The following is a 21,950-nucleotide window of genomic DNA, read 5'->3' on the forward strand; positions in this document are numbered from 1 at the left end:
CAAAAATCCCAGAGAGGTTGAGGAGAGCATTACTTGCAGCAATGGTCTTTTTGGAACCACTGGAAGTTGGATTCTTTTTGGAATTCTGCTGAAGGTCTTGCATGATCTGGCCTAACATTTGATGAGTAGTTTTTGAAAATGTGGATATATGATGACTGGAACACCGTCCCCACACCCCCACCTCATCTTTTGTTATAAATAAGACAATAAACTGCTTTATGAGACTTTCATAACAATATCCTGTGAAATTCAAGGACTATTTCCGGATCTGAAAGGAATCCATAAATCATCCTGGAGGGAACTGGGACCATCTGCAAAGTGGAATCATTAGGAAGGGCAGGACACTACCCTGAGCAATTCCTTGGGAATGTTCACTCACCTTCTCTCCACTCCAGGGTACACATGCAGGACAGGGAATAAGGGCTGCCCAAAGCATCAAAAAATGGGGCTGGTCCAAGCCTCTCAATCCAAATCTATCTGCATGCAAGTTGGAATCCTTGAGAGGGTGAGGGGGACTTTAAAAATTAGATTCTGGGGTTCTACCCAGATGTGGTGGATTAGAATCTAGGTGGGGGATGGGAAACATCTTACGAAGCTTCCTGAGGGATTCTGATGCATGACAAGGCTCGAACCACCACTTCTAGGAAGCAAAGCTCTAAAACTCTGCATCAAGCTGCATTCCATGAGGTACCAAGTAGTAAACACATTTGCTACCAGTCCAAGGCTTTAAAAAGCTACATCAATTCAGGATCTTTTTGGCTCCTGGAAAGGCACCTGGACCCTTTTTGATGTCACCAAGATGTCTCGTAAGTAATAGGTAATACCTATTCACTAAATGGACCAAAGAATTAATTTTAGGCAGCTTGACTGTCCAGTATGTTGAAAGTTCCCTGGTGTCCAGAGCATGGGAGTAGCTCAGGACACGGGTAGAGACCACCTGGCCAGGCCTCAGAATGTGACGGTTGAAGGCCTGAAGGCCATCGACGGGGCTTCAGCCATGCCAACAGGAGGCTGGTAATTACATTTTATCTGTCATTTATTCACAAAGACACACCCTCAAAGTTGGCCTCTTGCTCATCAGAGCCAGGGACTCCTGACTGAGAGGTCAATTTTACATAAACACATTTGTAAACTTCCCTGGATTGATACTAGTACCATTCTGGATACATAATTACGCTTTGGTTAAAAAAAGATGCTTTTGAGGAACTCTGATAAAAAAGCAAGCCATCTTTTGTCAGATGTCAGGATAAACTTTATTTTCCTAGAAATGATAATGAAAACAAAAGAAACATATGGCACATAAGTATTGTGTTTCTACTTTATTAAATCATCACAGTAAATCAGAATTAAAGACAAAAAGAAGGTAAACTGGAGAGTCGAGTGGTGGTCATCAGTGGAGTTGTGTGCTTTTCTGGGTGTAGCACACACGTGTCTGCAAAGGTGGGTTGTACGTAGGGGTCTATACCACCTAGGCATAAACCCAGATGTGGGGCATTGGGCAAATTAAATATGAGATAGCAAAATTAAAATCAAATGACATGTTATAACTTAATTTACTATATTTATCAATTTTATCTTATTTACATGTACTAAATGTTGTAGACCTGAAACCATAAGAAAACATTCACTTCATGTGTATGTCATACATAGATACTGAGCACAACTAGAACGATGGTTGTTTCATGGTGAACTTCCCTCCTGATGTGGACATTCTCCTTCAGTAGATCTAGACATAACGCACTTACATGTAAGACATCACAGTACGTTTTAAAAGATCCCTTAACCCCCCAGATGACATAAATGTAACAGAAAGTGAAGCGCAGGTGGCCACACCGGGAGGAAGGTCAGGAAGACGTGATTTGCATTGTCTACGGATCCGCATGATCTCTTGTTTGTAAGGCTGAGGGTCTGATCAGTCAGCCCCTCTTATGAAGTCAAGGCTTAAGTCCCGTCCCTCCCTGTGGCTCTTAGCAGCTGCAGGCTTCACTACATGGAGACCCTGTGACAGTCACCCAAGCTAGACTTCCTCACTATGGTCTACTTAAGATTTAACTATTTTTAAAAAGTCATCATTTTGTTTTTTTAAAGTACAAAAACCTTAGTGAGACTGTGGAACATCAACTTTGCTTTGGACAGAAATCAGTGTGCAGAGAAGTGAGGGGACTGGCCTGGCCCTGCCTGGAAGCCAGCAAATCTTATCCATTTTGGGCTGATTAGGGCTACTTTCACGTACAGATGGCTGGCCTGCTAATGTGAAGAGTCAGCGTTGTGACTCAGGTGGGTCCCCACTGGATGAGTGACCCCCCACAATTTTGCTGAAAGGCATTTATTACAAAAGCACAATATTTGCTTTTCTAAGTGAAAAAAAAAAAAAGGAACTTGATCATTCCAATTTTCCACCCCAAATAACAAAAGCAATTCAAGTCCACGTGATTGTAAGCAAACGTGGTTGCTAGATTCCCTGGTCCCCTCTTCCAGACCAAGGCTGCTGCTGACAACAGTGGGTTCAGATGAAGCTCCAGTCCCCAAGTGGCTGGTTGGAGTCTGGGGTTACGGGGATGTTAAAATCAGTAGGGCTTACAAGAAGTCTAGTTATTTGCTGCCTACAACTGAATTTCCCAATTTGCAGGTTAGGAGGACTGATTCCGGGAGGTAAGATGGAATCTTGGAGCAGAAGTCCACAGGAGTTCAATGTGACTTCCAAGTCCTGACACTTTAACCAAATCTGAGAATTCTGCCACAGGGGTTTCTAGAGCCTGGAAATGACATGTTCTCCCAGAAACTACTTGCCATCAGAGCCTAACTGGGACTCTGGAGCCCAGGAACATGTGATGCCCTTCCCTGCAGGAAGTAGGTCTGGGCACTTGGTAAATATGCAACAAAGCAGACTCAACAAATCTTGAGTCTGAGCCACTGGGGACATCCCAGAAAGCCCAAATCATTATACAGGTGGGGGTGGGGGTGGGGCAGGAGTGGGAAAGATAAGAATCGTGGCATTTGCCCACACAACAGAAAATGGCAGGACTTCCAGTCACCCTTAACAGTGTCATTAAGCCCCAGTGAGTGAACCAACTGGACGGGTTTATAGAACAGCCCAAAGTGATTGAGGCTTACTTCTGTTTCTCTCAGGTTCGGGTGATATCCAAGCTGCTTCTGTCTGTGGGCCTGGACCTCATGCCCTACCTGAGGCTTTCTACAAAGCTGAAAAACAAATTCTCTCTAGAATTAGAAGGTCTATCCTTTGAGTAGGAACTTCTCAATCTTTCCCCATTGTCCCAGAAGCAAGTCTGGTTCCTAGGACCTGCTTGTTTCTCCTGCAATGGTCGGGTACTAGCCAAACCAAGCCAATGGCTGATGGACAGAACTGACTGGTCAGTGAAAACAGCCACTCTGATGGAGTGAGGGGGCTCAGAGGACTCCCCAGGAAGGTGACCACAGCCACTGAGGGTAACAAAGTTGGCACAAGAGCAGAGAAGTAGAGAGTCAAGGGAGGTGGGGAAGCACCCTCGCATGGCTGATCCTTCTCTGGGCCTCAGTGGCTGCTGCCCCCAGTTCTGAGTCCCAGGCTTACTCTGAAGCAGGCTGCAGGCCTAGGCGAGAGGCAGAGGGCTGAAGAGGTCTTCCGAACTGACTGATTTTTCTGTCACTGACACCCTCAAACCCCCAGCAAGGATGCTGGGAGAGTGCAGATAGAAGGTTAGGTTTTTCTTTCTTTCTTTTTCTTAAACAGGCTCAACATGCCTTCCTTGGAGCCAAATGTGTAGAAAGCACCCATTGTGCCATGGCTCTCTCTCAGCAGCAGGCAGGAGAGCACAACTGCAGGGCGAAGCTTCTGGAGGCAGAGGGACATCGTAGGGGGTGCCCGTCTCAGTCGAGTGCCTGCATGGGTGCATTCCCTGTGTGTCAACTTAGTGCTATCCTGAGCTGGGCCCTTGAAGCTTCCTGACCTTAAGGAGTTTTCACAGGGACAGGACCCTGTTTCTAGAGTCATCTGAGGACCTCCAGGAGGATGCTTGGGAAAACCTCTCCCCAGTTAGTGGGCATTAGGCACCAGGTGGAAAACACTCAGCGACTCATATAAAACTTCTCCTGGGCAAAAGACCCTAGGGAAAGCCAATTTCCATGATGATGAAATTTTTGAGTAAACCATAAATCCTAACATCAGCACTAGCGAAATCAATGTGGAAAAAATTCCTGTTTGACAGCTATTTTGCTGGCCCTTCTGTGAATCATGCTTGGGTTTATAAATGAGAGGAAACAACTCGGAGTACAGAAACCAGCTACCCCCCACCCCTTCCCTGAACACCCAGCATCTTCTCCTGCTGTCCCTGCCCTGGAGCAGCCACACTGATGCCCACAAGCATGGGTTTGTCTCTGGTTGTTGGTGACTTTCCCTTTTTCTTGTTTGAAGCCCAAGTTTCGTGAGGTCCTAGAGCAAGATGACACAGCCGAGTGAGAAAGTCCAACCCTCAACATCTTGGGGGGTTCACCTTCAACTTTGGAAGTCTGTCAATGGGAAGATGTGTGGAGGGCACTAGCAGAGCAGTGATGTTTCCTGGAGTCTCTGGGTTTGGGGTTCTGGGGTCGGGAAAGAGGGAAGTCTCTTTCATCTCCTCCTTGCCAAAAGGCGCCGTGAGGTAGGCACTAGGGCTGGTGGCCAGGGCCCTGCAAGGAAAGCAGAGAGAGGCCAAGTCACAGCGCCCTTGTGGGCACAGATTCATGAAAAGACTTGTGGCACTCAGAACACATGGAACCACGTTCCCAGAAAGGGGTTCTGATGACCTCCCTATGTCACCAGTGCAGAGATGTTTGCTGAACGAATCAACACGTGAATGTCTTTCCTCCGGGTCTTTGCTGTGGACTTCCCTGCAGCATAAAACGAGCTATGAATCTTTTCAGATTTCACTTGGCCTCACTGTCCAATCCACATGTAAAGAGTGAAGAGAAAAGGCATCTGACTGCAGTAAAACAAAGAGGAGCCAATGAAACAGTAGCATGGCCCAGAGTCAATGAAGAAGCAAGTAAAACTTGATGGACAGCTTTGGGGATCCCTGCCCTAGTTATTATTTATGTGTATTTACATGTTGATATTTCACCCGATGAGTTACAACTCGATTATTCCCCAAAGGGTCTGGGGGAGAGGTTAGAACTAGGTTGCTTGTGTGAATGAGTCCAGACAAGCATAGTGCTGTTTAGCACTGGAGGGAAAAGGAGTAAACTCAAAGCCTGTGAATCTGCACCTCTCTTCTCTTCTCCCGGGTGGTTGCGAGCGTGCTCAGAGGAATCCAGGAATGCCTGCTGCAATACCCAGCCACTGTTGCTGCCAAGGCCTGCCCTCCCCTGGGGCAGTTCTGCGAGGGAGAGGATCTTTCATCACCCCTCTTGCCCACTGTAAGCTATTTTTAAGCCCTGTTCTATTATACCCCAAGCTTCCAGGCTTCGAACAAACCTCAGAAGCAGGCTTTCTATCCTCCTTCCGGCATGCTCCACTTCCAGGGGTTTGGTCTTTGAAATTTTTATTATTATTGGCATGGGAAATTAATTTATGTAAGTTGTCTTATTCACAGACAACATCTTTTCTCGTTTTCTGACCTTACCTATTGCTTCTAGGAAAAGCCTCTGAAATCAGTGCTCAACAAACATGCATGGACCTGAGAAGATAGCTTTCTCCGGTGTGTTCCCAATGCCAGCACTGGGGGGCTTTACCGTCCCTCCTCCCTGCTGGTCGCTGTAAGGCTGGGCAGAGACAGGAAATGTCCTGCAGCTCTCTCATGCTAGTCTCATCTTTAAAAACAGGCTACTTTTGACAAAGGCAGCCCAGCTATATTGCCCTCCATGACAGAGATGGCATTGGTGAAAGGTCTCTCCCTGTCCCCTTGGAGCTGGATATGGGGGTGAACAAACCCGATTCAATCCTAGATAACATTCTGTTTTGAAATACCTTCACTTCAAATTGTCTAAGATTTCACATTAGTCACTAGGAACCACTCTACCCAGTATTCTAATCAGATCAATTGGGAGAGAGAAAGAAAAACATAAAAAGCAAGTGAATGAAAGAGATAAAATGATGCTTGAAGATATGCTATTAAGTGAAAGAGCAGTTCTGGATTAGAAAGGAAACACTGAACCCCTCTAGCTGGGGAGCAAGGAGGGAGAGGGGGGTGCATGCTGCATTCCAGAGGCTGGGCAGGATGGCAGGCAGACAGAGGGACGCCAGGCAGGTGGGCTCTGAGGAGCTGCATGAAGCTCTGGGGCAAAGCGGCCCCCGTGTATTTGAAAGCAGTGGCCCCAACTGCTGGGGGTGCAGGGAAGCCACCCCCCCCACAGCTGCAACCTGCATGGCAGTGCCCCCTGCATTCCTCCAGTCCCCGACTTCCTCCTGGCACACCCCCAGCCCGTGATGGCTCCTGCAGTGCCCACTGCACCCCGTAACCGACAGGGAGGCGGCAGCTGGGGAATGAGCTGGCAGACCACAAAGGGGGGTGGTTCCACTCGCAAGCTGCCGGCAGCCGCTCCACTCAGTTGGCCTCTTCCTCTTGCTGGAAGCTGGGGGTCTGTTCAAAGGACACTTGAGCCCCATGTCACCGTTCTGTGGCAGGAGCAGGAAGATCCCCAGGGATATGGGGTCCCAAAAATAAAGACTTCTGCAGGACAGGACTGTACAGCCCCACTCTGCCCCACCTAGTAAGAGCACCCGGGTGTGTGGGGCTTGTCGCCTCTGGGGGCTCAAGGAACTAGGCCCCATTTGGAACAGTTCTGGGACTGGGCCAAAGCTGTGGCAGAGGGAGAAAGAAAGGGTAGCTGTGGCAGAGGGAGAAAGAAAGGAGGAGGGTCTGGCCTGCAGGTGGAGGAGGATGATGTTTTGGATAAATCCAGAAGTCTCGAGGCTAACATTCCACCTGCATTTTTCCCAAGATAGTGACGGGCATCTGTGTCATGCGTTCCACTGTGGCAATATGGTTAATAAATGACAGCTCGCTGGTGTCCTCCGGTATTATTACTGTTAGCATCGTCACCATCTGGTGTCCCTTCCACCTGTGAGCCCATGAGTCGGTGCAGCCTGGGCCACCCCCAGCCGGCACTGCCACAGGTGGCACGGGGCAGGGCCTGGACCCCAGAGCCAGGGCAGAAAGGAGAGGCCTACAGAGGTCACACCTGCTGCAGCCAGCCTGCCCTCTGGGTCCTAAACTGCAGCCCATCCCCGGGTTCCTCACCCTCTGTGCTCCCCCAGCTTTTGTCTGCTCTTCCTCCCCCAGCTGTTCCATTCAGCAGTCCCCCCCCCACCCGGACGACCTGCCCTCCCCCCACCGAGGCCTTGGAGGCGCCCGTTAAGGCGAGCGGTCAAAGGCCGGCCCAGCACGTGCCACATCTTATCGGCCCATCTCAAGATCCTGCTCCTCCTGGCTTGGGCAACAAAAAAGGGGGCGGCCCCGGGTCCACTGGCTCCCTGTGGCCCTTCACACAAAAGGGCGGGCGACAAAGACATGTTCCAGGATGGCAGGTGTTGGTGTCGGATTCCGCCCAGAGTGCAGGGGCAGAAGAAAGGCGAGTCTGGGTTTCCCCGGGCAGCACAGACATGCAGGGGCACGAGTGTGGGCAGGGCCCCTCGGGAGGGGAGATGGGGACAGCAGGAACTAGAGCGGCATTTCAGTGCGGTCTTAGCCACAGAAGGAGGCTGGTTGGTGAATTTACACCCCCCCCTCCCCAAAAGCAGGGACGTTGGGCAAATCCAAAGCATCAGTCTTACCTTGCTCAAACGTGGCAATGAGACCTTTACGTATTTTAATCTGAAGGGAAAGAACATAAAATCAAATGAACACAAGCCCAGCACACCCGTAGCCCAACTTGATAATGAACGCAGTGCTAATAAGACATTTATTCCTGTGCTGCCTGAGTGTTGTCACCGCCTTGGAGATCATTACCAACTGGAAATTCACTAAAAATTCTACTTGGCAGGACAGAGTTCTAGCTGCGGTCACATTTATAAATGTGAAATGAAAGAGACAGTGGTGCTCCTAGCATGTGTTGTGCAGACGCTGTTGGGAGCTCTACAGACGCAGAGCAACACTGACCACCGTGTTTCTTTTCCTGTTGCCGTGTATCTGCTGACAGATTTGGTCTAACATATAGTCAAAGGTATTAATTTTCAAGATGAGCATTTGGAATTCAATGGATGACCTGAAAAAAGAATTGGCAGCCTCTAAGCATATGCAAGTTTACATGCCTCTTAGTTTCATGTCACTGGTTTCTGAGTGTACAGTGTGTGAACTCAGTCCTAGTGTCACCTGCGATACGATGGTACCCAGGGAGGAAGCATGCAGCATGCTGTGCGGAGGGCAGCAGGGAAGGGGACCCCACAGAGTTGAAATGGGACTGTAAGCTCACCCTCACTCACGAAGCTGGAGGATCTCAGCAGTCATGCTGACCCCGAGAGATGATCTGAGTATCACCGTACTTTGTGACAGGTTTTCTCAATCCCCGCCCCCCCTGCCTCACCCCCATCCCTCCCACAGACATCCAATTTCCTCTGTGGGTTTCCCTCAGCAAATCCTCAGCTTCGTTTTGTACCAGGCATAGCTCCTCACCCCAACCCCCACAGCAATCCTGAATTCAGTGTCACTCGGCCACCATTAAATCTGGACAAAGGACATTCATCAGTGACACGGCCCGTTGTCTGCATGGCCACAGTCATAAACTTGGATTGTCTGCTGAGCCCCTTGCCAAGGTTGGCACAGTGACCAGGGCCAGTTTCTAAGTCGGTGGTTCAGAAGGCCATCAGAAGAACCAATGACATACTCTTAGGTGGGGCTCTCCAGAAGAAATGTGCACTTTCTATGATCTATTGAAAATATTCCCACCCTGGCAAAATTACTTGGGGTTTGGAATTTCAGGATAAATAACTGATTGTGGATGATAAGTCTTATTTGATTTTCAACCACTGTTACTTGCTCATTCTCTATACATTGACTGTGCTCTAGGGCACAGGAGACTCTTGTGACTGTGTTGATTGTTGGTAACAGACTAGAGTGTTTTCCATGGATCCTCGATAATAGGATTATCTAGATTTCCTGTTTTCTCCCAATGCATTGTGCTGTGGCACCCCATTTCTTCTCATGGAAGATGGCATATGTACAATGTCTCTCAGCGGGTGTCTTCCTTGAGTTGGGGAGGTCCAGCTTTTCAGGGTACCATGCTACCTACTCTTTCCAGGGTGAGCAAATGGGGGCTCTTCATGAAGGGGCTCCTTGGTCTCCCTCCCCTGCAGCCCTTCAGCCCTGGTTATGCTGGGCGTACCAAGAAAACAGATGGCGCAGCTAACAATGGAAGACTTGTTTGTAATTGCTGATGAGGACTGGTTTGCTCCTCTCCCCAGTGTGTCCCCAGATGCAGCCTGGTGTGGTGTGCTGGACCAAACAGAATGTCTCAGTGACTGCCAGTCCATGGGTGAGTTAAGGAGATGCAAAGACAGAGACAGTTGGGGGCTGCCTTAATTATTCCATGGGGCTCAAATGTCACTTGCCCTTGACACACAGGCAGTGCTACCAAAGGGTGGGGGCCCACACATGGAACACAGGAGTAGGCTGTCAGCTTCCTGATATATCCCTGGGGGTGAGTGTGAGACACCAACTAGCCTGGGCAGCGCTGGAAGGCACCAGAAGAGAGCACAGTGCTTGGAGGACAGGAGGCATGTGATGCTTAGGGGTGTTGGGAAGAGACACAGAGCATAATTATTTCATCTTTTCATCAGTTCGGCACCTGAGATGTGCCAGGTTCTGTTACAGGCTCTTGGTTATAGGCATGAACAGAGCAGATGAAGCTCCTGCCTGTGGGAAGCTTTGGTGGAGGACCTATGGCATGCATTCTAATTGGGGGGCAAAAATACCATATTTTTTATATGAAGAAAGCCCAGATACCAGAATGGTAAATAAACAAATATACAGTATTTGTGGAGTGTTTCGGTGGGGGAGGAGACCAATTAGGAAATCCAAATGTCTTGGGAACCTCCATAGTGGGGTCATAGTGAAAAAGACATTGAGCCACATTGGGTGATAAGGTTAATATGTGCATCAGATTCAAAGTTTTCTTGTATGTGTTGGGACTCGGGAGTAGCATTTAGACTTCTAAGAGCAGCGGGGTGGGACCCCTCTGGAGAGAGCCCTCCACACATCAGCCCGACACCAAGGGCTAAACTGTAGCCATTCAGTGGCTCAGACACAGAGCTGGAGCCCAGAGAACCCAGAAGTCACTTTTAGAGAAAGATGTCTTATTTCTTGGGCCTCATGCAGCTTCTTGGATACTCTGGATATCAATAAGGATTTCATAAAACACAGGACACAATAGTCTTGATTGGAGATCTGCTGTGTTCCCCACAGCTCTGCCTAGCGGAGGCTTTTCAAGAACTGGTGGGTCTTTTTGTGGCATGTGTTCTCTGGTGGGACTTGCTGGGATAGCAGAAGAGCAAGGATTTGAACGGAGCTTCTTATCTCTGAGGAAAGGCTGCCATCCGGGACTGCCACCTGGGATAACACTGGGCAGGGTCAGACAAGAAAAGTGGCTGCTTCTCCCTGGGTCCTTGTTACTGAACAGTCAGTGTGGAAAATGATTAACTGGTTCAAGATAATTAGGGAAGGGAATGATTTTGAGAGCTGGCATGGCTGAGGGAGAGAAACAGTGGACCACGGTTCCAGCTTTAGGCGAGCGCTAAATATCCTCCCAGCAGGAAGGCGGACAGAGCCGGAGATCAGAGAGCGGTCTGAGCTATTCAGACCCCTTGGAACGGCTCTGAGGAAGGGAACAGGTGCAGCCATGGATGGGGTAAGCCTACACGCTCAACTCAACACTGGCAACTCAAGACCAGTGGGAATCAGCCAGCCTAATTAACATTTCCAAATGGCCCAAGGATGGCTCCCAGTATTTCCAACCCAGCAGCAGTGGCTGTGCCCTGGCGCTGGCCCTGATACTGGGCTTCCTTTTTTTGGTCGTTGGTCTCGCCCATCGACTCTGGTTCTGAATCAGAAAGCTGGGACAGCTGGACCAAAAGGAAGGCAGGCATCATGTGGATTGTGTGCCTGCACGAGCATACGCACCTGTGCAGGAGGCTAGGCAAGTGGGTGGAAGGCTCATTCTGGCATTCTTCTCTTTCCCTTCCACAGCTATAATATACTTATATGGACCTATGGCTGAATTTAACTAAACTATAAATTGAAGATTAGTATCTTGGTTTGAACTTTTCTTGTCAGGCCCTCGCGGAGACAGCGGTGTCTAGACCCTCTTGCTATCTCACAGAATGTGAATACTAAAATCTCAGTTACATCTTAGCCATGGCAGGGCTGTTCATCTTACCAGACTGAATTCATATCTCGAAATAGCAAAACAGCTCAGGAATGTTGATAGCAGCAATATTCCTAATATAGCCAAAAAGCAGAAATAGCCCAAATGTCCACCAACTGATGAACGGACAACCAAAACATGGCCTACCATGACAATGGAATACATATTTGGCAATAAAAGAAGAGAAATACTGACATAGGCTACAACATGGATGAACCTGAGACCATGCTGAATGAAAGAAGCCAGTCATCAAAGACCATGTATTGTATGATTCCATTTATACAAAATGTCTGGAATGGGCAGATCCATAGAGACAGAAAGTAGACTAGAGGTTGCCATGGGCTAGACGTAGGGTAGGGGGAGTGGGGACTGACAGCTTAATGGGTACATGGGTTTTTCTCTCTGTTTTAGGATGAATTAAAAAGTTCTAACATTAGGTTTGAGGTGATGGTTGCACAACCTTGTGAATGTACTAAAAACATCAAATTATATACATTATTATTAAAAAATTTTTTTAAGGTTTATTTTTGAGAGAGTAGACAGAGCACAAGCAGGGGAGGGGTAGAGACAGAAGGAGACAGATTCCAAAGCAGGCTCCAGGCTCTGAGCTCTCAGCACAGAACCTGATGCAGGGCTGTAACCCATGGGCCATGAGTACATGACCTGAGCTGCAGCTGGACGCTTAACTGACTGAGCCACCAAGTGCCCTGAGACTATTTTTCTAAGAACAAAACAATGCCAAAGAAACTTACCCTCATATCCTAGCTCTTCTGGATCACTACTGTCATTTTACATCTCTTCAAACAATGTTCTGTGTATCAGGGAGTTATCTCCCATGATTCTTCACACCAGCCCACAGGTTCCTGACCACTGGATTCTGGTGTGAGTCTGGTTGGGGGGTTGTCTTAAGCAGGTCTTGACCTGACTGCAAGTCAAAGTTCTGCCCATCTCCTTTTTACCTTCTTCCTCCCACCATGCAGACCCAAAGAGGTGGGTGTCACCATGCTCCCCTCACCTGTATCGTCCCAGTAAGGGGCTGTGTTCTGTGGCACTAGGGATATGGGAGTCACTAGGGGGAGGGGACGGGTAGGCCCCTCTAGCGGTCCCATGGAGAACGTTCAGGGGGAGCATCTCTTCGATTAGTACAACATTTATTCATTAGTCAACATGTCTTCTATGCCTACTGTGTGGCAGGTGGTGGGAATATGTAGGGAATGAAATATTATCTAATTATTATCTAACTATCCCTGCTGCCCCTCCCCTAGAATATCCTCCCCATAGAAGTCAGTGATCTTTTTAATCAAGAATTGTATCGTGTCACCCCACTGCTTAACACCCTCCAGGAGCTGCCCTGCTCACTAGTGTAACAGCCAAAGTCTTTCCCTAGGTCTGTGAGGCTGTTCTGATCTTCCTCCTCCTCCTCACCTCCTTGCTTGCTTTGCTGTAACCATGATGGGCCCTTCACTGTTCCTCAAACATACCAGGAAATGCCTGCCTCAGGGCCTTTGCACTTGCTGTTTCCTCTGCCTGGAGTGCTCTTCCCCCAGACTCTAAATGGCTTGCTCCCTTACCTCCTTCAAGCCTCTCCTCAAATGTTTTCTTAGTGAGGTCTTCCCCACGTCCCATGTCGAAGAGGCTATCACCCCAGTGATGCTTCTCAGTTGCACTCCTGGTCCTCCTTCCCTGCTGCTTTTTTTTTTTCTTGGCACCCTTCAGCTTCTGAGAAGCCAGCATCTTTCTCACCCATCTAAAAGATAAACTTCAGGGATGCCTTGGTGATCAGTCGGTTAAGCGTCTGACTCTTAGTTTCAGCTCAGGTCATGATCTCATGGTTTGTGAGTTCAAGCCCTGCACTGGGCTCTGCGATGGCGGCCAGCACAGCACCTGCTCTCTCTCTCTCTCTGCCTCTGCCCCCACCCCCTCAAAATAAGTAAACATTAAAAAAACTAAAAGATGGGCCTCATGGAGGGTGTGGTTGCTGTTCTGCCCATTTCTGTACCTTCCATACTAGTGCACAGTAAATATTCGTGGAAGGAATGTGTGAAGCCCTGACCCTCAGGGGGCTTCTGTGATGATCTTAGAAGTGAAGCCACAGTTCCCATCCACTTGGGCTGTACCAAAGGTCTGTCCCCAGGGCCCAAGCTGGACTGAGCTTTAATATATAAATATGGCCTCTAGCAAAGTCACCAGTTTTGGGGAATTGGAATAAAGAACAGAGGCAGCCTAGCGGCCTGCGGAGTCTCGTTTCTGGCTTCTTCTGTGGTCATCCCTTCCCTCTGGGACTCTCGCCCTGATGTTCTTGGGTTGGTTCACATCCCCTGGTCAGGAGGGCCTGGACTTGGAAAGCCGCTCTCCCAGGTGTTACAGAGGGCTCTGCTGTAACAGTCAGACTGTTCCTCTAGCTGCTTCCCTGAGCCCTGGGGACAGAGCTAGGGAACAGGGTTTCCCTAACTACCACGCACAGGCTCTGGGACACGAACCAGCTGCAGGGTCTGCCCAAACATACTTCAGCAGCAATGGCAAGGGAACCTGCACTCCTTGGTTTTGCCTGGGATCAGGGCGGGGGGAGCAGGACCCTGCCTCCTGAGTCCTGGAAGACCCACAGCAGCTGTCCTCACCCTCGGGCAATCTCAAGATCAGTCGACCCTGCTTGATAGAAGAGACAGGCTGGTGACCGAGTAGGCTGAGGACCCCACCACAGGTAAGGGCTCAGCACTGCAGGGGGAGGTGGGAGGGGCCTGGTGTGGGGACACAGGCCGGTAGAATGTGTCCTCTATGCATCTGGGATTTCATTGTCTCATATTCCTGAAGTGGTCAAAAAATAGGGTTTTGCCTGTTCTTTCTCTCTGTACACTCTACAGAGATGTTATTAGGTTTCCTCTGTGCTGAGAAATGAATTTTGGCCAGTGAATGCTGTAAATACATTATGGTGGGGTAGTTTTGTTTGTTTGTTTTTTACAAAGTTGACTGGCATGTTTCCCTTTTTTTTTTTTTTTTAGGGATTTTTACCCCCCAGCCTTTTGAGGGCCTTTGTAGGTTAACTAGAGAAAAGGAACCAGCTTTTCTCTTTATTATGCTATGTAGAGGTTTACCTCCTGGTTATCAGCATATATACTTCTGGAAAAGGAGACAATGTAATATTCTATTTTCTGTCAGCAGACTTAAATGCTAGTAAGAGAGTTTCCATTCAGCCTCTGCTTTGGCTTGATTGTTGCTAGAAACTTAAGCAAGGTCATGGGGTCTTCAGGAGCCCACCTTAATGGCTGTGGTTTGCACATGCTCCACCCTCTAGAACCAGGAGAACACTATGGTCACAGTTGCAGTTCACATCCCAATGTGAACATGGGGTGTCAGAAGCTCCAGGTTCTTCCGAAACAAATCCTCAATGTTACTTCAAATGAACTTTAATTAAGAGTCATTTCCAAAAATTGCCTCTGAGAAAAATTCTTGGTACCTGCCGGCCATCTCTTGGCAACTGCAAAAGTGTCACGGGAACTGTAATTAACAGTTAGGCAGGGAGGAAGATGCCACTTGCATTTAAAACCCTGTGAAGGCTGCAAAATCAGAACTAAAGTCAAGACAGCTCACAGAAAAACCAGCATCTTCAAGTTCTTCCAAAGGAACAATTTAAATGTGATGGCAGTACTTTAGAATGAATACTCTTGGGTCCCTTCTTTTTCTGGGAATCTGTGAACATCCCCTAACCTCAGCACCAGCCTCACAGCCGGGGTGGTGGTTCCCTACGCTGGCTCTGGAAGGAGTCATTTCTTCCTCTGTGTTCTTCCCATGTTGACTGTCCCCTATTTTATTCTTCTTGTCCATGGCCTTCCAGTTGTCATACATCTCAATTTTTAGCCAACGTGGGGAAGTTAAAAATTGACTGGTGGGAGAGGTGCCTGGGTAGCTCAGTAGGTTAAGCATCTGATTTTGGTGCAGGTCATGATCTCACAGGTTCGTGGGTTTGAGCCCTGTGTCGGGCTCTCTGCTGTCAGCACAGAGCCTGCTTATGATTCTCTGTCTCCCTCTCTCTGTCTGTCCCCCACTCGTGTGCATGTGTGCACTCACAAATAAACATGAAAAATAAACATGAAAAATAAACATGAAAAAATAAACATGAAAAAAATTTTCTTAAATGACTGGTGAGGGACTTAGTAGTGTATCTAATACATGTTAAGTAAGTTTCCATTCTCTTCCAGGCTCACAAGGTAGATGGCACAGCCCACTTCAGGAAAATCTCAACCCAACAGACCCACACCTTTGGCTCACTGTATCTCTTTCTCTCTCTCTCTCTCTCTCTCTGTCTGTCTCTGTCTCTCTCTCTCACTGTATCTTTTTGATATGTGATTATAGTTCAGAAGCAACTAATCTGGGCTTATTCATAAGTAGCCATTTTTTAGTGGTTCCTGAATATCTGCTCTTCCCTAACAAGACTGCAAGCTCCAGAAGGGTAGGAAAGACATGGAAAATGAAGCTTCCAGAGTCTTTGTGTTCTCTTAAGATGCTTAGCACAGCCCTGGGGGGAGGGGCAGGGTGAATTTGGAGATGGCAACATTTGACAGGTAGCACCACTGTGGTCTACTGGATCAAATGGAACAAATGTTTGTCTCATCTCTTTCTTTCCCCTCCCGGAGCTGACACTGAGGACAACAAAAGCATTTTAAGAGGAAAAAGAGATGAATAAGCATGAAGCAAAATCTGGTGCTAAACAGGGCTATCAAGAATTCTCTTTATAATCTACAATACCATTTAGGAAAGGATGCCAAATCACATATCAGTTATTCAAACCACATTATCTGGTCTGTGGAGTACCTAGGCCCTGTGGCTTCCCCTGCCTTTTTCACACCAGGTTTTGGTCATATTGCTTATCACTGGTCCACTTTCACTAGGAGACCAGGGAGAGAGGGGACAGCTGAACAATCACAGGAGTCTGCCCTGCATCTGTCTCAGGCCCAACACACGTCTGTGGCCTCAAGACACCTATGCCACTTCAAGCAACAGGCTGAATTATTCTGTCCACATTTCTATTTTATTCCTGTTGCATAGGTTTTAAGAAAGAAATTACATGTGTCATTCTCTAAAGAATTTACTGCCCATTATAGATAGAATACGTGTGCACACACACGCACACACACACATGACTTACATAGGCTAAGAAAAACCAAGATAGAAGTAATGACAAGTTAAATGGCACATTAAAATGAGGATCCAAGCATTACAAAGATGCCTCGACAGTGGTTCTCAGTCCTGCCTGCATAATAAAATGCCCTCAGGAGTTTTTTTTCAAATGTTTATTTATTTTTGAGAGAGACAGAGTGCAAGGGGCAAGGGACAGAGAGAGAGGGAGACACAGAATCTGAAGCAGGCTCCAGGTTCTGAGCTGTTAGCCCTGAGCCTGACATGGGGCTCGAACTCACGAGCCTGGAGATCATGACCTGAGCTGAAGATGGAAGCTCAACCTACTGAACCACCCAGGAGCTCTGCCCGCAGGAGTTTTTAAAAGAAAATCCTCATGCTCAGGCCACACCCCAGATCAACATATGCACATCTCTAGAGGAGGGATATAGCATAAGAATACATAGGGATTCGCAGGTGAATCACAAGCTGGGGCCAGCATTACTGGGTGTGGGTGATGGCATTATGGGTGGTTTAAGGAAACCCAATGGATGCTTCATCATCTTTGCAAGAAGAATACATTTTAAGTTTTAAAAAATATGTCATATGAAAGGGGTCAGAATTGAGCTGGTTATGTGTAAAGGAAGATTCGGGCTGGCTCTGGGTGGGACTGCTGGGATAGAAACTCTGTGTGGGGCAATTAGCTCTTTGTAGGCCATGCGGCAGCACCCGGTTGGCTACAGCCAAACGTGCTGAGGTTGCTGAGTGGGGGTGGCCTGAGTTCTTGAATAGACAATGACCTAACAGAACTTGTCTTTAAGGGAAAATTCTGGATGATTTTATTGGAGTTCTGAGCTTTCTTCCAGATCTTTAACTAACATTAATAAAAAGCCAGCAGCCATGGCTTTGATTTATGGGACTATCCCCACGGAGGGCGCCAGGATAGCATTTCCACAACTGCGGTCCCTGGCCTGCACTCCCCTTCCAGCAGACAGGTAAATGGGTAGGCAGTGGTATATTCCAGGATGAGAAAGGAAGAATCGGGAGGTGCATGTTCCAAGAGGATGACAAAAGGAAGATGGGCTGGAAGAGGAAGAGGTTTGCATAAGATGGAGTGAGGAAAAACATGGACAGACAGGGTGGGTGAGCATGATAGCCCAGTAAACACCTGCTGAGGGTTCTCTATGTGCCAGGCACTGTGCTCATCTCTTTACACATATTAACTTGCTGAATCCTTATGAATACCCTTAAGGAAGTTTCTTATTAGACCCATTTTACAGAATCAGACTCAGCTGTAGAACCACAGGTAACATGGCTGTGGGCACAGACTGGAACGCAGAAGACACTAGCCCACTCAAAGGAATCCATCCTCCCTGCAAAGAGCCTCCAAGGAAGCTGGGGAGGCTGGTGTCAGTGGAAGGTTCTGGCCTGTGTTGAGCCAGGAGGACAGGAAAACAGTGGAGTTGAAATGATTAGGGTGACTGTATGCAAGAAAGAGCAAAAGAAGGCAAGCCTGGGCTGTGTTAAGTACTGACGGAGGAAGATCCATTAACCCTAGCAATGGGGTATGAAGGGTCAAAGGTTTGCTGATGGGCACTGCCATCTACCTTTATTCTAGGGTTCAGCAGCAGCGTGTGGGTACATAGGCTCTGGGCCTGGGTCCTGGCTGTGTTCCTCCCACCCCCAGAATGTCAGAGGCCCCTCCAAGTGTTGTGATGGCCTGCCTGAACCCTTGGGACCTGACTTATCCAGGGCACATGGGAGCCTCTAATGCATGTTTGCTCACTCCATGAAGTCAGAGTATATTCTGGGCTTCAGTTCCCTCCTCTGTTCGATGTGGTTGGTTAGAAGCAGGAGTGAGAGGGCTCCTTAAAGGATTCTGCAGCCACAACTACAAGGCTGCCTTATACACTGTCACAATTATGTGGGTGTGCTGGCCAGTGAAGTGACTGACTGTCATCAGAACAACCATAACCTGAGTTTCTGTGGCTTATGTTTCCAGCACTATCACTTCCCTAAATTTCATTCTTGTCTCCTGAAGACTTTCTGAAGAGCAATGAGGAAGGTACAGCTTTCCTGAACAGGCTCTGTTTGAAAAACATTAAGATAGTATTTGCTTCTCTCCTCCTCAGGGAGGAGGAGTTTGTAGACTGACAAACTCTTATAACTGGCTGGTTAGGAATTCCGTGACCAATATAACTGACAGCCAGCATTTGGTGACAGCTTACCAAGTAGGGGATGGCGGTAACCATCTGAGTCTTGGATGATGTCACTAAAACTGGACTCTACTTTGGGAAGAAAAGAAAGTGTGGAATGAGGGGTGAGGACCCCACTGCCAAATTGCCCATGGCCTTTTGGTTGTCCCTTTATAGCTTGGTCTTCAGCTTACTCAAAATTGATGTGAAGCAGTTAGGCTTCATATCCCCTGAAGCTTCTTCTAGTTCCATGTTCTCCAGTGTTCTTTTCTGGTTTCAGCAAATTTAATAGGAAGGTGAACACATAAGAAATGTTATCAATAGAAAGCTTATGAAGAACACTTTAACATGGAGGGAGGAATGGAGGAAGGAGAGGAGAGAGGAGTGTGTGGGAGGAGGGTGGGAGAGAGAGAGAGAGGGAGAGAGAGAGAGGCTGAGTGAATTGGTAACATGACCACCCTCAATGAATGGGGAAAATCTGTCATCTTTTGGGGGGTTACAGTTAGAGTCTCCCTTGTGCAGTTTCTGGGGATCAGCCTGATTGCTAACTGCCGGGAAACTGGTCATGTAGGGGATCTGTGTGCAGAATGGCAAGCCTGCAACATCCTGGCACATGTAGCCACTGTGTATGGTTCGGGGGTCCAGCCGGTGAACTCCTCTAGGTAAAGGCTGATGAGTTACAAAAGTAGTTTGTGTAGCATCCACTTGCCAGCTTCACTTTGGGACCAATACACCTGCAGTCTTATGAGGGTCACCGGAATGATCCAGTGACACCAGGCAGAGTCTTCTGATAGGTTCTATGAACTTAATTTGATTTTGTTGTAGAAGAAAATTACAAAAGTCTTTTATATTAGGTAGGTGAGCACAATAATCCTCTCCAAGAGGGCACATGTGCACTTCCTGAGCGTGACCGCTGAAAGCTTACGGTTTTGTGAATAGGAATGGTGGTGGCAACCTCCTAAGACCGACTCAGACTAATCTGGGTTAAGCTCCAAATATGACCTACATCAAGAATGACAGAATCGGGTGGAGCCGAATGAGGAGTTTGCTCCCACTTGCTCTAAATTCTGGAACCTTTACCACCTAGCCTATCATAAAGGTGAAAGTATGTCTGACCACATCTTGGAGGAATCAAATGTGTTTATGTAGGGCTCACAAATAAACAAAGATTTGTGCTCCCTCTGCTGGTTCCCTACAGGAATATTAAGGTAGAAAGGAACCAAAAACAGTGTTGGCATCTTCAGCAAACACTGTTGATTTGTGTATACTGAGAACAACTCATTTAACTTGGTTTTGGGACATTCTTCGAAAAACTCAGTCTTTATCAGGTTCCAACCAAGGCACTTGGAAATTCTTAAAATCAGATATTAAATCAGACATACCTGTAGTCCTCCACTACCAAATTGCTAGCTGTGACTGTAATAGTGATTTGGGGATTCATTTATCAACAGACACAAGTGGATTCCTTCAAGGTTTTAAGATCTAGACACAACCTTTAAAGCAGTTCTTGGAAAAAACAAAATCTCAGGTCCAAGCTAAAGTTTCTTTTTTCTCTTCTTGTGTATAAGACCAGCTTCCAAAAGGTAAAGATTTATACTATTTATATCCTTTCCGATAATGTCAAACATTAGACTTGATTTTCCAAATCATTAGCATGCAGAAGAATGACCTCATGGTGAACAGATGCACTTGGCTGTGAGCTGCAGTGATTACATCAGCCCCGCCCAGCAGTCGAGGGTGCCCATTCCAGTTAACCCTTTGAAGGCCTCTCTGCAGCCCCCCCTTCCTTAGGAACATGCATGAAAACACAAGCCAAGTCCCTCACCCCAATGTGTGTATGTGTTAAATGAGTATGTATACCTGCATAAAACATATATGTATGTAAACACACACACACACACACACACACACACACACACGTGTGTGTGTGTGTGTGTGTGTGTGTGTGTTAACTGCAGCAAATATTTTAACACTGGCTACCTTTCAGAAATTGCTGGTCAATAAGGAAGGAATCAAAAGGAACATAAACTACAGGGCTAAGAAAAAGGCAGCTCAAATACTTATTATGTACTAGGTATTATGAGTACAAGTAGTAGACAGAATATGTATGTGGTAGGTGGTGTGTTAAAATAACATTTTCTGACTTGGAAAATAGTTTCTTTTTTAAACCTCTTTTTAAGAAGCGGATAACCCACCTATTAGCTAACAATTAAAGACCCTACATCCTCATCAGTGGTTGACAGTGAATCATGAAGAGAAACACATTTACTTGGCCAGTGTGCACCTCTCTAGCTGCCTCCGGTGACAAGGAACAGCACTGGGGCAGGGGGAGTCTGAAGAGAAGGCATTTTCCAACAGCAGCCTCTTTGGGCACAAGCCACTCCCACTGAGCACACTTCCTACTTATGCATAGGACTCCAAGGCTGATATCACAGGCCTTCCCTCTAGAAATGGGACTGCTTGCTGCTACAAACACAGTGTGGAAGGAATACAGGGTTCAGGTTACTCTGCCTCTGCATTAACAACAAAGCCCCTTGCATGGAGGATACAAAGAAAACCTGGGAGCCCCTAATTCCTCAGATTGTGCATATGCATGTGAGCAGGAGCCCAAGGCCCTGCTTTGATGGCACTGCTGGCCGAGAGGGTCTGATTGGGTCCTAAGTGCACTGTGGGGGCTTAAGCGGCTCAGGGTCAATTTTTCCAGTTGGCTTGAGGCTTGGAAGAGAAGAGTTCACCTCTGTTTCTTAGTTTAAGCTAGCTGGCTCATGTGGGTTTGACTGTACTTGTCCCGAGAAAATAGGAAACACCGAATAAATGAAAAATGTTTTCATCTGTAAAAGTGGTAATAGGCTGGGATAGGGATTCCTCAAAAGCAAAACTGGTATGTGAAGAGTGGAGGATGTGCTTTTGAAAATGTGCCTATTTATGGTCTGGAAATGCTCCGCCCTCACTGCACTGCCTCCAGATTTCAGTTCGCATCAAGTTCCTTTCCAGTTCCTTCCTCATCTTTGGTGTGGGCAGATATGCAAAGTGGTGACAGAGAACATGCCACCCAGACTTAAAATTGCATTCATGGACTGATGTGATATGTGTACAAAAAATTTTATCATTCAACACGGAATGCTCTAAACCCTAAACATTATGAAATGTAATGTGGATGCAAACAGTTTGAAAGGAGGAAGAAACAGCATTTGTCTTGATAGCCCATGTTTGGTTTCATGTTCCTTTTGTATGGGTCCCAGGGCCCACTCATGAGCTGTCAGACCCTTATCTGCTAAGTGACCTTGGCAACGTGATGCTCTCCAAGAAGCC

General features: G+C 47.4%; 1 protein-coding gene across 3 annotated transcripts in view; it reads right to left on the bottom strand.

Moving 5' to 3' along the window:
- Positions 1–1,300: 1,300 nt before the first annotated feature.
- RALGAPA2 (Ral GTPase activating protein catalytic subunit alpha 2) overlaps positions 1,301–21,950 on the bottom strand; it is a 322,390-nt gene continuing 301,740 nt past the window's right edge. For all 3 annotated transcript variants that reach the window (XM_047854052.1, XM_047854051.1, XM_047854050.1), the window contains exons 39-40: positions 7,748–7,787; positions 1,301–4,665 (exon numbers count right to left, since the gene is read on the bottom strand). In XM_047854052.1, coding sequence (XP_047710008.1) covers positions 7,783–7,787 — 5 coding nt within the window. In that variant the 3' untranslated portion in view covers positions 1,301–4,665; positions 7,748–7,782. The remainder of the gene's footprint in view (positions 4,666–7,747; positions 7,788–21,950) is intronic.

This window comes from Prionailurus viverrinus, chromosome A3 (assembly GCF_022837055.1).
Source record: "Prionailurus viverrinus isolate Anna chromosome A3, UM_Priviv_1.0, whole genome shotgun sequence".
Taxonomy (NCBI): Eukaryota; Metazoa; Chordata; class Mammalia; order Carnivora; family Felidae; genus Prionailurus; species Prionailurus viverrinus.